This window comes from Cystoisospora suis (assembly GCF_002600585.1).
Source record: "Cystoisospora suis strain Wien I chromosome Unknown contig_2000, whole genome shotgun sequence".
NCBI classification, from domain to species: Eukaryota; Apicomplexa; class Conoidasida; order Eucoccidiorida; family Sarcocystidae; genus Cystoisospora; species Cystoisospora suis.
This window is the reverse complement of record NW_027154799.1, coordinates 6,533-20,904: the sequence shown is the minus strand read 5'-3', so window position 1 is coordinate 20,904 and position 14,372 is coordinate 6,533. Positions and strand designations below refer to the sequence as shown.

General features: G+C 54.0%; 2 protein-coding genes across 2 annotated transcripts; both read right to left on the bottom strand.

Annotated features, from left to right (window-relative positions):
* Positions 1 to 2,177: 2,177 nt before the first annotated feature.
* CSUI_004322 (uncharacterized protein) lies at positions 2,178 to 4,909 on the bottom strand. The gene is made up of 4 exons (XM_068064515.1): positions 4,600 to 4,909; positions 4,212 to 4,324; positions 3,766 to 3,957; positions 2,178 to 2,515 (listed from the first exon to the last, which is right to left on the bottom strand). The coding sequence occupies exons 1-4, from the start codon at positions 4,751 to 4,753 to the stop codon at positions 2,351 to 2,353; spliced, it is 624 nt and encodes a 207-aa protein (XP_067923511.1). The 5' UTR covers positions 4,754 to 4,909; the 3' UTR covers positions 2,178 to 2,350.
* A 1,409-nt stretch (positions 4,910 to 6,318) lies between these two features.
* On the bottom strand, positions 6,319 to 13,915 carry CSUI_004321 (sperm associated antigen 6; the record flags this gene model as incomplete). Its single annotated transcript, XM_068064514.1, has 17 exons — positions 6,319 to 6,422; positions 6,685 to 6,790; positions 7,149 to 7,239; positions 7,582 to 7,655; positions 8,145 to 8,214; positions 8,560 to 8,631; positions 9,052 to 9,195; positions 9,574 to 9,625; positions 10,085 to 10,158; positions 10,383 to 10,450; positions 10,761 to 10,811; positions 11,004 to 11,078; positions 11,371 to 11,531; positions 11,755 to 11,845; positions 12,347 to 12,415; positions 12,891 to 13,057; positions 13,798 to 13,915. 17 exons carry the CDS (start codon positions 13,913 to 13,915, stop codon positions 6,367 to 6,369), a joined length of 1,539 nt encoding a protein of 512 aa, XP_067923510.1. The 3' UTR covers positions 6,319 to 6,366.
* Between the last annotated feature and the right edge of the window lie 457 nt (positions 13,916 to 14,372).

The following is a 14,372-nucleotide window of genomic DNA, read 5'->3' as shown; positions in this document are numbered from 1 at the left end:
AGCCTCGTGCAGTGGACCGTCGATGAAACCCGTGTAAATGCTGACCGGCTGAAACGGAATAGGCCAACTAAGAACTAGCACATCAGTCGGACAGACCGGGAGAAAGACCCCGTCTGCTACTGACAGCTCGCAACCGAAGCCCGGGCCGTGAGCGCCAAAGATAGGAACCGCGTCAGCAGGAGCTCGTTGTGAAGTGAGCAAGCGGGCAGCTCTGTTTCGCACACCATGGAAGCGACAGTGGCACAGGAAGATTGAAAGCCACTGCCGTATAGGAAATGTGCTGTCACATTCAGATCAACCGGGAAAGGGCAGCTGGCTTAACATCCTAGAGGCAACACCCGTCTACTCCATAACCGAGTACATTCCAGTGTGTGCTACTAAAATCCCGTGGATTCTCCCTTCCTTGTTGGCCCCCCAAATACTACTGCATTTTATATCCGGTGTTCACATCAGCAACGAATACCCAGCTGCGCCAACCACATCCACACGGTGGGGCTGCGCAAGTGGATCCTTGCTCCGACAGAGCGAAAGAAACTTTCCGCATGGACTGCCGTCATACCGCTCTTTTAATGCAAGGAAGGGTAACTTTGCCCCCTCGTTCTTGCACACGATAGGAACTATGCGAGGTGAGATCATGTCTCGCATTGCTCTCGGAATGTGCGGCTTCTCTTTCGACCAAGACACTGTCCTTGTCAGTACTCCCTGCGACGACCCACATCATCCGACACAGACAACTGCTCCAAGGGAACACTAGCTCCCCGCCACGAAGAAACGCTTGCATAGACCTATTCCCGACACCGGACTGCCGCGTGTCACACGACTTACCTCGTTTCTACCTCTATGACGCCAGTGACGTGGGTCAAACAAAAAGAAAAGCTCCGGAGTTGTGCTTACTTTAGAGGTGGCGGGTACGGCCCCCCCGACAGCTGAAGTCGGCTGCTCAGGCCGTAGAGCTGAGAAAGCAGGAACACATCCTCAAAGTGTATGAGCGGAAGACGCGAGCGACCCTGGCTTATTCAAATGTTGCACAGTCTGCCTTGAAAGCGGGGAGGGCAAATTCTTGAGAATCTAATCTTCTGAACGAACTACAACGATGTGGGGTGGAGAGGATATCGTGGCAGGCCAAGTGCATCACCTGACAGACGGCGGGGGTGGGCATGCATTTTACGGCCGTATTGCCAGGACGTAGCGGAGCTCGTGCCCTGGGACAGAACAAAAACTGCATGCGCAGGAGAACTGCGTGATAGTTTAGTCGCGCAATAGAACCAAGAGATCTGTTGGCTGAGCTCCACCCAGCACTTACACACGGCACCAGTTACGTGCGTGACAAGCGCGGAAGGTTGGACACCAGACACGCAATGTCGTCCCGAGGTTGCATTCTACAGTTACAATGGGGCGGCTAGGGACCAGCGCCCACATTGTCGACAGGGGACAACCTCAACCGACGCCTTAGCTGGGGCGGAGAGCTTTACGGAGTAGCCCTGTGGCGCCTGGAGTTCCCGTGTCACTTCAACTATACATGCGCGATTGCTGTGTACCGTGGAAGGCGAGACAAGGTGGGAGGATATCGAAACTGTCCCTTGGTGCACCCGTGAGACAGCTTTCTGCTTCAACTGCACGAGACGTGCTCGAGAAAGGCTTGCGGTGTCGTGACAAGTAAGGCGACAAGCACGCGTCGCACCCATCTGCTGTACTGTCTCCTCCACGCGTATACACGCTTCGAGCCGTAGAAGCAGGACACAAAGGCCGGAGTCCCTAGTTCACCAAGAGCACCGTGACTCTCGCTTGCCTGCTACGTGTTCAGAAAGCGTCGGCCGACTGAGCCCTGATGCGTCGCCTGGCAGCTTTTCAATTTGCCCTGGTAGCTGAAGCACTGTAGCAGGCCTCCATCCCGCTGGCAATTTCGAGTGTGTGTGGCGCACTCCGTCGACAATGCCGAGCCAACTGGAAATTTCCGTGGCTCGGAGTCCACGGAGCCAACCGAGGGTACAGCTGCCGCACTGAACAAGAAGCCTTCTTTCTGCTGTGTTGCCTCAGCACCACACTCCTTCCCAATGTCGTGTGACGGAGCCAGTGTCGAAGTGTTTAGACATTCGAATGTACCTCCCGTGACAGTATCTTACGCTTTCAGTGAATTGAACATGCCCGGCAAAGTCCTCTTCACTGGCACTGATTCATTACACAAGTTTTAGTTCTTGGAGTGCGCTTGGCAGCCCAAAGAAGACACTTCGTGGAGGTAGCAGCCACTCCTCAAAAGCAACTGCAATTGAACCACCTGCTGACAGCCTTCTGAGGCTGCTCCTACGAAACAGTCTTTAACAGTTCAGCAACTTCTTAGGCAACTAGAAGCTTAAGACAGTTGCCGCTTCGCTTGAGTGCCTGCCGTCACCTTCGCCTTGCTTCCATTGAGGTGCTCCACGATGAGCTCTCGTAGCTCGGTTTGCGCTCGAAGAGCGGGATCTGCCTGCACCATTTCCTCGGTCAACTCGAGGTCAGTTCGCCACTTGCGAGGAATCTGTTGACAACAGAATTCAACTCACCAGAACTTCGTCGGAACGGTAACGAGGGCGTGTCAGACGACGGCAATTTGAATGACATGCTCGCGCGCCGGACTCACCCAGCCAGTTCGCTCGATGTAAGCAGGCCGTTCTCTGAGAGAGACACCGCCTCGTGACAGCACAGTGCATCCGCCGCAGTGCCGCTGTCCTTCCTTGTTCAGAAACGTCAAGTTTACGTGCACAGTGACAAGGAAACCGGCGGCGCGCGTCGAAGCAAAGCGTGCTGCACTACTACATGCTGATGTACGCGCGGAACCAGGCCTTCAGCTGCTCAGTACACGGACAGCTGGGTATGTTCAGACGCAGGTCAAGCAAAATCAGGTTGCGTGGTACTGTGTGTGTGTTGCCGTGAACGCCACTTGGTCCTCAGAGATAGTCCCGAGCGGCATGGTAGTTGCAACGGTCCCACAGTGTGCTCTAGCACAAGAATAGAACGACAGGAGCACCGGAGATACAGCTCGTGTCGCATTGCAGTTGTGCCCAGACTTCTTTACAAGCGAACCGTGTCTAGAAAGACATAAACATCCCTCCTTCCACCGAAAACAAGAAATTTGACTGACTGTACATAGCAATGTGTGTCGGTGTTGCCGTCAAGTGCGGCGCCGCTTTCCCATCTAGAAAAGTTGCTCAACGGCGCGCCAGTTGCAGCGGTCCCACACTGTGCTCTAGCACAATAATAGAACGACAGGAGCACTTAAAATGCAGCTCCTGGCGCATTGCAGCTGTGCCTACACTTCTCTACAAGCGTGCCCTGTCTACAGAGGCTGAACACCGCCTCATGCAGAGCTTTTCGGAGCCCGGAAGGTACAACCTCGGCTTCTCCCGTGACGTGTCACGAAAACAACGAAGATGTCTGCTCTTCTTGGAACCGCCTGGACCAACACATGAACGAACTAACCAACACTTTACCGCTTCAAAGTACGTCGCCAATCACACCCCCTAGAGGTAGGTTTACTGCCTCGCTGCCCAGCATATGTTCCGGCCGGCTAGATGGATACTCACAAGTACACCACAGTCTGTACTGGCATCTCTACGGAAAGACGTTCAGACGTGAGGTTGTTTCCACAAGGCGATGGGCAGAGAGCTGGCTAAGACTTCGCATGTATATGCAGTTGCCCGCCTTCAAGACAGTGAGGAGTGAAAGGAGTATCGAACCGTCTGTACTCCTACGCTACTGCCAGAGAAAATCCCGGGCGGGGAGACCTACCTCAATAGGTGTGTAGTCCGCAACATAGCTGGGAATGGTGTACTGGCCTTTGGGCGCAGAGAGGACTTCCTGTCGGGCTTTCTTTAGCAGGACGTCTTCCTTCTTGAACATCTCTACAAACTCAGGGCGGTCGAAGTAGTCCAGTTTCTGGAAGTTCACAGGTAGGTTATTGTCAACAGCAATCTGAGCTTTCTAGACACCGCAAGCAGTCCACAGGAACGACAAACAGTTTCAACCGAGGCACTCTCACAGACTGGGGCGGGGGGGTGTCACACATCGTCATCCGCTGACCCTCTCCACCACTGCCGCAATGTATCTTCACATAAAGAGTACTACACAACATGCCCTACATCTGCATTAATACGCGGACCAAAGCTGTGAAACACACCTGTAGCCTCTCGTAGCAGCCCTGCCCGGTTCTCGAAGCACTTTTTCCCCTCACTCACGTCAGCAAGGTCCTCGTCAAACTCTCTGATGGCATCCACATTCGCCTGGGATAAGACAGCACGGTGCTCGCTGATATATGTCATCTCCAGCAATTTCGAGATCGCCATGACACCTGAGGACGAATGAAATGACAGCGCCAGAAAACACGGTGTCCATCAACCCAGGGGACAGAAGCAGCATCCGGCCGGGGAGGACAGGCTTGGCCGACCTATGACAAGCTGAAGTACTCAGGGAAGCAACTCAGCTGCTCGAAGGTATTTGATAACGCCTTCGCAATACGTTTCGACAACTCCACGTAGACGACACGCGCGCGGTACCGCTGAAAATCTGACGCTGGGACATTACGGCCGACAGGAAATTCACAGAAGGTAACAGGGGAACTCTCACCGGGGTGACTGACAAACGTAATTTTGCTGGCTTGGTTTCCAAAAGTAACAAGCACATCCGGAACTTCTGCCCCTTGGGCAGCAGCCCGGGTTGCTACCTGCTTTGCAGGAGCCGCAGCAGCCGAAGCTGCCAATCTCAGACAGGAGCGCAGCATAACGCTGGCACAAGGAAAAAGAGAAACTGTAGAGTGTCGGTCCTTGGAGGGTAGCCCGGAAAAACTCTCACTTCAACGGTGGAGAAAGAAGACCGAAATTACGAGCTCTGTACACAAATTCAACAGCCTTCTAAGCGACTTTTCGGATGCTACCCGAGTCGGCACTGGGACGACAATCGCTACATCCCCCCTGCATGCAGAGAACTGTCGCACCAGCTGGTATAAACTTCAAATCTGCCAGGTAGGCAGTGAGAAAGCACCACCACCACGTTGGCCGTCACACACACACGTAGGTCCAGGGCCTAGCCCAAAGAACTGTGTCGCTCTGCCACGGCGTTGTTTACTACAGTTTTTTTTTTGGCCGTGCAGCGAAAGACCCAGTGACTGGCCCGTTCTGGTTGTCCGTCGTCCGACAGTGTTTCGACATCTTGTCATTCACCGCGTTCACACTCCACCAAAGTAGTCAACAGAGGCTGCAGCAGTCGCTGAATGGTCTCCGGGGATACAGACGGTTTGCTGCCAGCGACTGTGCACACACGACTCTGGGTCTGTAAGGGTATGGACCGGCTCCTGTATTCGGGGGGTGGTACCCTGCGAGACGGCAGAAAGTTCGTTTTCGGAAAGAAACTGTGAGCCGCCATGCCCTCACGGCCGCTCGGGTGACGCATTCACATCCCATGCAGCAGCTACAGAGGGCAGACCAGGCGAAGGATGCGGCATAGAGGAACACCGAAAGGAGCGGACTTGACGCACACAAGAAGTAACGTCTTGGAGAAGGCGTTGCAGCAGACCTTGGCATGGCGATGCTTTGGTCTACTTTCGGAGATTAATCTGTGAGGCGAGATGTTCAGACCCTTGCTGTATTTCAAGGTAACTCTGAAGGAAACGTCATATCTACTTGCACTGAATCAGTGGTCGACAGAAGATCAACTTGAACAGGCTTGCGTCTGGAATCGCTTGAGTAGCTACGCACTCGCTCTCTGCTATGGACACTGTTCACGCCCGTGACCCAGCGAAGTTTCCGTCGGCTGCACGCCGCCGTGTCTCGGTATATCACCTCAATACCCACGGCGGAATACAGGTCAAAGTCGTGCAACTTGTCTCGTTGTTTGTCGTGCATGTGTTGGCACCCGCGACCCTGCTACCGGTTCTGCAGTTGTCTGGGTCGCTCCGCGCCAGGCGTTCACAACGCGAAGTAACACTGCGGGGACAGTCGATCCCAGGCATGTTAGAGAGTGTTCTGTCCTGGTCTATTGCCAAAAGGGATCCGTTTGCCCGGTTGGACGCCACCTCAGGACGGGGGCTCGGATCAGCCCGCTCTCCCTGTCGGGCAGGGCACGAAAGTGTCTCGAGGTGCCGGCGGGGCAGTCACCTAGTCACACCAGAGAACACGCGAGTCGTACAATGTCCCGCTGTAAAGACAACTGCACAGGGCCTCAAGACAACACCAAAAAATCACTATACTGTTAAAAACCAAACCACAGAAATTCGAAGGCAAGGGTTTGCTTTCGGAGAGCCGTCAAAATGGCGTTGTCTTGGGTTTCGCAGACAGAGGTCACATGAGAGTAACACAGACGAAAGCTCCGAGGAAGGACCGTATTGGTCGGCGTTCTTCAAGACGCGGCCATTGGTGTCGCCATGCTTTCGTCCAGTTTCTGGAGGAGCATTGCTGCAAGGAGTTTCAGGGGAGAAAAAAATTGAACTGTCGAGATCGGTCACGATTAAGAGCAATGCAGCTCCACTATCAGTAAACTACTGCAGGCCAGAAAGCGATGACGTTCTCGGGGGACGCCCGCAACGGACTCAGTCTCGAGACAAAGGCGAACGTGGCGGTGGAACACAGTGTTACAAGACAGTGTTTCCGAACTCTTTACGGAATAAAAACGACAGCGGGGAGAAATTTCAGTCGCGCGATTGCAACTTGGTCGTACCTGAGTAACCGGGAGAGTAGTAGTTGACGATTTCGGCGGGGTAGAGAGCCGTGATTTCTTCCACGTAGTCTGCAACGCTGGGCCCAGCCTCGGAACTTCGGATTCGCTTTACCACGGTCAGACATAGCACAACAGCCGCGTGACGTTCTAAGAAATCTGCACTCCAGTGAAGCAAGATTGGCGCTACGGGGGGGACTGTCTTCATTACTCCTCCAGGAAGAAGTGAGAGATCCTCCTGCCCATCTACAAGTGATGGACGAGGAAAAGGATTTAGGTTTCTGCAGAATCTGTGTTAGGCGAGGAAGATCTCCCGCCACTTTTTTCCACTGCCGTGCCGCACCGAGGAACAGCCAACCGGACACCCGTGCTGTGATCGAGACTGGAGCATCTCTCCTCTCGATAAGGCTTTTCTTGTCGTCTCGCGTGAGCCCAGTGTTTCAGCATCGTTTTCTTTGATGGCTTACGAGGAGCTGCTCCAGTCCACCCGACTGGACAAAGGATCTCCTGCCTTGAACATCGTTGGGAAGCACTTTTGCAAACTGCTGAACGACGTATCTGTACAGGACGCGTTCAAGACAGTCACAGCATTCTGCCTTGGGAACTATATGAAGCTCCTTTTGTGATTGCCATGTGAAACGCCTCCAAAAAAAGCCACATGCAGTCGACCAACGTTAGTACCCCACTCATTCATTCCCGTCCATTGTCATCTGTCGCAACCGGGGAGGTATGGCATTCTTGAAAGTGTAGAGATGGGAGGATGCGTGCTAACAAATGCTTAAGCGGCAGGCCCACCAGCTTGTCGCGGAGGACAGGCGTGAAGGACGAAGGATTCTCGGAGGCCCACCAGCAGTCCAGGGAAGTGCAGAGCCGCAACACTTGTTCAGACACAAAGCTTACTTGAGAATCGCAGGGGGCGCCTCATGAAGGAGAGGCTCCAGTGCGGCTAGGTGAGTACACTTCTGAATGATACTCTGTAAGGAAAAACATATAATTTGGGCAGCGAATATTATATTTCTGTCTCCACATGCGGGCACTCGCCCGGAGACGCGTTTTTCCAGTAGTAATTGTCATGGACTCGGTGGTCGACGGCAGAGCGGTGAGTTGAGCGCTCCCTCGGCCACGACCCATGGAGCCCGAAACTTCTTACAGGCATGACACGTTCCAGGCGAGCCAGTCGCAGGAGTCAGGCATCTCGAGGCGAGTTCGAGGTCGGACCCTTCCACTTGTGGATCCGTACGACCAGCGCGGGAGTGACTCCGCGAATCGACAAAGCCGATAGAATCTTCATCGCATGCCCCAGTTATGGTCTTTCTCCACAGGCCCCGGGAAACCTTTCACGGGCGGCCTACGTGGTACGGGTGACTGCAACTGACTAGGGTGCAACTCTTCAAAGGCCTTCCCCTGACAGCACTCGTACGAACGGCTTTGCACTCTTGCGTATTGAGTGGAGGCTGGCCTACTTTGAGAGCGCGTTTCGTCTTGGTTTGCAAGTCGTCAGTGCCTTTAGGATCGAGGTGGATCTGAAGCAGTCTGTAGTTGAGAATCCGAAGGAGGGTCACACGCGCCATCTACAACTGATGAGGCCTGACGGCTACGGACTTCTGTCACTGGATCCGATGGGACGATCAAGCCCAGACCCGTGTTGAGTTTTTACCAGTCGAAATCGAGTGAACTCCGCAGCTGGCTCTTCTTCCTTTAACGCCTTACGACGGCCATGCTACCTGATAGTCTGGTTAGCGAGTTGCTTGAGTGGAGATTTCGAACTGCCCGGATGTGGTATTTGTTCGTGGAGTCCCAGCCTTTCCGGGAAGTCCTGTGTATTTTCTTTCCAGGCAGGATGCGACACTGTAGGAGCGTCACTGACGCCAGACGTACTTTCTCAGGACATCGGCTTCAGCAATCGCCATAGCATGGTCAGGGGTGTGCCGCCCAATCTGACCCAGTGTCCTGATTAAAATACAGACCAAACCTGTCCTTGAACTTACTTGGACAAGAAGTGCACCCCCCGAAGAAAAATTTTCTAAGCATTTGCGGACCCTTGTGCACAAAGCCGTGGGCGCGATCTCCGCTGCTATTCGGCGGACGCGTCGGCAAGGCTCCATAAGCAACGAAGGAGCACGGTGCTTATCATACGCATCTTTCCTGACTGGCTTCTTTTTACATAGAGTAGCAATGAAATCGGAGAAAAAAGTATGCACCTTCGTTCTTCTAGTGAGGGACCTCAGCCTACTTGCTTATGTTCACCTGTTTCCTTCCTTACCCTGTGATCTACAGCCGTACGTAGAAAAGCACGATGACGTCACTAAGAATCCTGCACCTTGTCTCACTCCGGACGCTTGAGGACCAAACGTACTGCACGATTCTTACCACGCGGCCGCAGCCTTCAGGTGATCTTCAGGCTCGTCAGTCAGGCACTGTTTGAGTGGTGGTATTCCTTTGGACACAATGATTGCAAGAGCTAGAGTCTCTGAGAAGGCTGCAATGTAACCTAGAGCCATGACTCCTGGCAGCCTACGGAGACAGCATCAGCAGGCAGCTCAAAACAGCACGAAACGGCTACACTGGCGGTGTCGCCCCCAGACACCCTTACCTGTATGTTTGTCCAGTTGTAGAGAACCCTCTCTGGAGTAGTCAAAGTAACTCGGCGTGAATCGCTCGCCTTCTTTCACTACACCAAAAATACTAGTCTCTGGCGGTCTAGCTACGCCACGTGTGTGTCAGACAGTGTGCTGTTCTGAGAAAGCTTCACCTAATTCTAAACACGCAACGGTGCATGTGCTTTGGTGATGGAGCCGCTCACTTGCCGAGGAGGTTTGCTTTCAAACATCATACGCACAACGAGACTCGCAGGTCCCCAGCTCCCACGGGAAAGTCTCTGTGTCTTCTTACCTGTTGTTGCCCCGCGCGTCGGTAATATTGTCAACCAGCGCCGCCACTCCACCTGGAAGACGCGCCAAAAATCATAAGCGCTGTGCTTTCTAGCGTATTTCAGTAGTTGCAAAGAAGGAAGTAATCTAGTCATACGCCCCGTCCCCCGTCGTCTCTGGCGGCAGCACGACACCGCAAATACACCGGACGCGTGGGCGGAGAACACTGGTGTGCAGCGCCAGCTTGGCTGTCGCCTCCGCTCTCTGCTCTTTGGAGTGCTGACAGGTTTCTATGCCACGGCAGTTTTGACCTTCGTTCTGAGGAGATGCTGAGCATCTCCTCCAAGAGCAGGGAGTGCTGGTATGCAGCACGCCACGCTGTCTTGGTGAGGACACGTAAACAGCGAAGCCGCAGGGTTGCTAAGGGGCAGCAGTTCTGTCGCTGACCGCTCGGATCTGCAAGGGGCTTATGAGATTCTAACTGATAGCAATACTTCAACTGCGTATCTAGTGGGAGATACGATGACTCCTACCGGCATTCACAACGAATTTCGCGAGATCCTGAGTATGACGCACAATCTCCCGAATGCAGGTCGCTGCATTTTTCCTGCGCACGAAGCACCCATTCCAAGCCAGGGGTTTTGCTTAGCAGGCAACAGGAGAGCTTTGGTTGTCGCCCAGAGAAAGGGATTGCCTACCCGCAGGTCACTACCTATAGCAGCTGCTCGCTCAGCACACTCGTCCGAACGTGAGCGAAACACCACTGGTTCCCGCGAAAAAATCTGCTTCTTCTCTCTCTGTCAGGTGGTGCTTCGCCACCGCAGTCCTGACCTGACAACTTCGTCAGGATCTTTCAAACAGTGTAGAATCCTCGGGAAGATCTCGGCCTCCACAATAACCTGTAGTGCAGTGAAGACCCGCCCCAGAAACGACGAGGGCTCGAGTCCGCATTTTCTAGAACTTCTCACCACAATCTCAAAAGAACCGCTGTAGTGCTTGCTTGCAACCACGGGAGACTTAGGCTCAAAAGGTGGTTCACGCTGACACTTCTATAGTATCCAGTCTAAGTATCGCTCCTGATGCCGGAAGTGTATAGTTGTTGTGCACCTCTATGACACTCTGACCCGTGGAATTCTTCTGACAGTTGACGCAGCCTACGTTAGCGGCTACTGAAAGATGGCAATTGTTCTGCTGGGGCCCATGTCTCACCTCAGCCAGGTCCACTGAATGAGTTGCGATCTTGCCAAGACAGCCGCAAACCTATAGAAAACAAAAGTGTCACGCAGAATGAGTTGGTCAGTCCTACGAGCTTCTCATCAGGGAATCGGGGTGCGTTCTTTCTTTTTTTTCCTCACATCGGACTGCAGTGCGTGCTTCTCGACGAGTTCGCATGTGCGGGCAATGACAGCCGTAGTTGACAGGCGCGGACGGAAGGATACAGGAAACACGAACCTGTCGTTTCAACGCCGCGTCCGTGTGCGATATATCTTTCGCGAGAAGAGGAACGGCACCAATGTCACACACAGCCTGCAGACACATACCACATTTCAAGAGATTTCCAGACGCAGGTCTAGGGTGGCCTCTGTCGTCTGTTTGCAGCTAGGTACCCCATCATCGAGCTCTCTCATTTGGATGTCGAGTACACAAGCAAGAACCTTGGTTGCGGAGGCCGCCTATCGAACGTAAAGTACGCTCGGGGCGTGTAGAAATCAGCCATCCAGAAGAAACGGCCACGATGGTCTGGTCTGAAGAGAACCCACATCCTACACTTCGGATCATCCGGCAGCATTCGTAATCAGAAGTCCGAGCTTCATGGTACCTGGGCAAGCTCCGGAGAGTGCTTTGCTATGTCGCTAAGGGCAGAAGCCGAGATACGCTTGAGAGGGAGCTCTGGCTCTTGAAAGCAGAGCACGAGCAGCGGGACGGCTCCGGAGTCCACAACGGCTTGGGCGAGAGACTCGGAGTGGCGAGCGATGTATCCTAAGGGAAGGAAGCAGGAGAAAAGGCAGCAGTACTCTTTGACTGCGCCGCTCAAAAGCACTCCCACTTGGGGTTTCACTGAGCTGCCGAATCACGTCCCTGTGGCGAAGGTTTCGTTACGGTGGATGTGAAGAGATGAGCTTCTATCTGCGTTAGATATCCAGCCGGGACGAACGCTTGTACACCACGATGCCGTAGTGGTCCACACGCCAGTGGCTCCTACCGATTGCCCATGCTGCGGACTCCTTGACTTGGGGGTCAAACTCTTCCAGACACGTGGTAAGAGCCTCTAGGGCACCGCTGTCGACAACCGCCTGCATTGAGATAAAGCGGAGGCACAAGTAGGCGACCGCGCTGTCGCTCTGTCGTGCTAAAACGAAGAGCCAAGTTGACCTGTGTCGACGCAGGCACCGAACTATCACTGGCGGCGACGGAAGAACATTTCAGCGATGCTGTTACACAGTGGGTCACCACCAGCTGCCGCAGGGACCCAGACTGCACATACATGGCGAAAAGAAGAACAAAGATCCAGCCTGGTGCCAAGCTGTTAATGGCCATTCTAAACGGTACGGCACACGCCAGTAAGGCAGCCGCGAAGTAGAACCGGAAGCCAGTATGGCGGCGTTTGTATGCTGGTTCGTGGTTCCTGTCGGGGCGTACGAGATAGCAGGTATCTCTTGTACATCCGTTCGGCCGGCACTACCGCTGGTACCGCGGCCCACCGCAAGTAGAAAGAGGCTTAAAGGCTGTGAGTAGTTGGCCTTCTTCCAGCAGTCAGGAAAGCGTTACAATGGAGCTGCACAGAGCGTCCTTACCTGAGCCAGCTCCGCGGAGTGCTTGGATACAGCCCTGATAACGAAGGCAGCGGACCGCTTGTAAAATCGCTGCAGGGGCCGTACGGGACGCAGAACAACGTCGCGTCAGCAGGCCAGGAGTCAGCAATGGAGCACAAGTTCTCACCAGACAAACAAGACTGTTATCGACTCCAGACGTGGAACAAAAAGCTGACCCTAATGCACTCAGTGGGCTCTGTTACTGTATCATCTCGCAGTACTGTATCCCAGGGTGCGTCACTCCCCCCTGCAGCAGAGACACTTGGCCAGGGGACACCACTGTGCAGACGAAGCGGCTCAACTTCTTCCAAGGATCTAAGAAGAGTCGACGACTGAAAGGCCGGTTGCTCCAGAGTCACTACGGCGGGACATAAATTTCTCAAGGGAATGTTTGTCACTGGTTCGTCGAGAGTGAGAAACCCGCAGCTCAAAGTTGCCATTCGTACCTGGTCAAACACGGGAGGCCCAGCTGGTGCGGAGCTGGGGCGCCCCGTGTTTGGCCAGGGTGAGTCTGTTGTAAGCTTACGTTCTGATGGGCAACAGAGTGGGCAAGTTGGGGAAGGATTTCCTGAGTAACTACCGCCTCGGCCAGCTCTTCGCTGTGGCTTGCAAGACGACCCAGTGCTAAAGCCGCTGTCTGCTGGATGCTCGGAACATTGTCAAGCAACAAAGGCCTGAGAAGTGACATGACTCCTGTTGGACCAATGACAAAGAAAGACATACGGAGCACGCAAGAGAGGCTTGCGACCACGAAGCTCAAGTAGACTGACGCGCCCCCCCGTTTTTCGGTTCCTTTGTCTCTATTCGTGAAGAGCCCCAAGGGGCGCCGCTACTTCGCCGTTGTCGTGCCACTCTAATGACAATGATGGTTCAATAGAATGCTTGGCAGTTGGCAGCACTGTGTAAGCAGGACCATAGGGACATCAGCGCCCGCTCAGGGTATGTAGGCTGTGAATGTAACCAGCAGCCGAAGTGTAAGAGCAAGTTTCAATGGTGCTTTCCTGCTGCTGTCCTCCTGCAGGCAGAACACTAGAGGAGAGACTACGACACTTGCACGGTCAAGTTTTAGTGTGTGCTAGCATGCTGCGTTTTGGCCGCCCAAGATCTGATACTCTTGGTGTGTGGGATTCTTATTCTGTCTCGATTTGGCAAGGAAAAAACGGACTTTCGGGTTTTGGCGCTGTGCTGCTTTGAATCTTCTAGACAGTTTCAGTTCCTGCGTTCAGTGTGCCTGCCCGCCAGGCGAGACCGGATGGCGGCAGTCCAGAGGCGTTCCTCCCGGGCCAGAACAGGATGCTGGCATTCTGTTAAATTCACGTTGTCTCCGCACCTGTTTCCTTGCCAGGCTGTCCACTGTGGTCACCGGAACCTTACTCGTGAGAGCTGCTGATCGGTCTGCGGAGCGACAAGACAACTTACGGAGTGGTTCCTACCTGCGCTATGTAACGTTTCGATGTTTTGTGGACGAGAGGAGAGGTCCGCGACAGTCTGGACGAACTGTACACGTGCCTTCTGGTATTCTTCGAATACTTGCACGATACTGCGACTCATGGTGACGCGTGGTAGCGGTTAGGGTGTGAGCCGGGGAGACCCGAGAAAGGGACGGCGACAAAGAATCCGGACAGCAGTTACGATTCACGGAGACATTTACAGATGTTGCGCATAAGCAAAACGTCTAGAAACCCCGGTGGAGAGGGGGCAAGGACACGTGGAATACCCTCCTCAGTTCTACTGCGAACGCAGGACTTGTGAACCGAGTAAGTAACCCGGGCACCGCCTGGGAAGTGACGAAAACACCAGCAGCGGCCGTGTCAGCACTCCGGGCATTTTCCCCGTGGCACGCGCAGATACGTTTCCGGTTGTTAGACACAGCCCGTGCATGCCTGCTCCCGAAGGAGAAGAAAACTGAATTTTAGAAGCGCTAGGTTCGGTCTGCAGGTCCGGCTTAGCCGATTGTGGCTTCGAGTCTCTTGTTCCCTTCCTTTACTTTGCATGCTGGCCGAAGCCC

What these genes read in the sequence shown, in the direction of transcription:
- CSUI_004322 (XM_068064515.1), bottom strand. Translation starts at nt 4,753, where the DNA reads ATGCTGCGCTCCTGTCTGAGATTGGCAGCTTCGGCTGCTGCGGCTCCT. An exon ending in TTGACGAGGACCTTGCTGAC is followed by an intron (nt 3,958 to 4,211) that starts GTGAGTGAGGGG and finishes TGCGGTGTCTAG; the next exon opens with AAAGCTCAGATTGCTGTTGA. An exon ending in CGGACTACACACCTATTGAG is followed by an intron (nt 2,516 to 3,765) that starts GTAGGTCTCCCC and finishes TGTTGTCAACAG; the next exon opens with ATTCCTCGCAAGTGGCGAAC.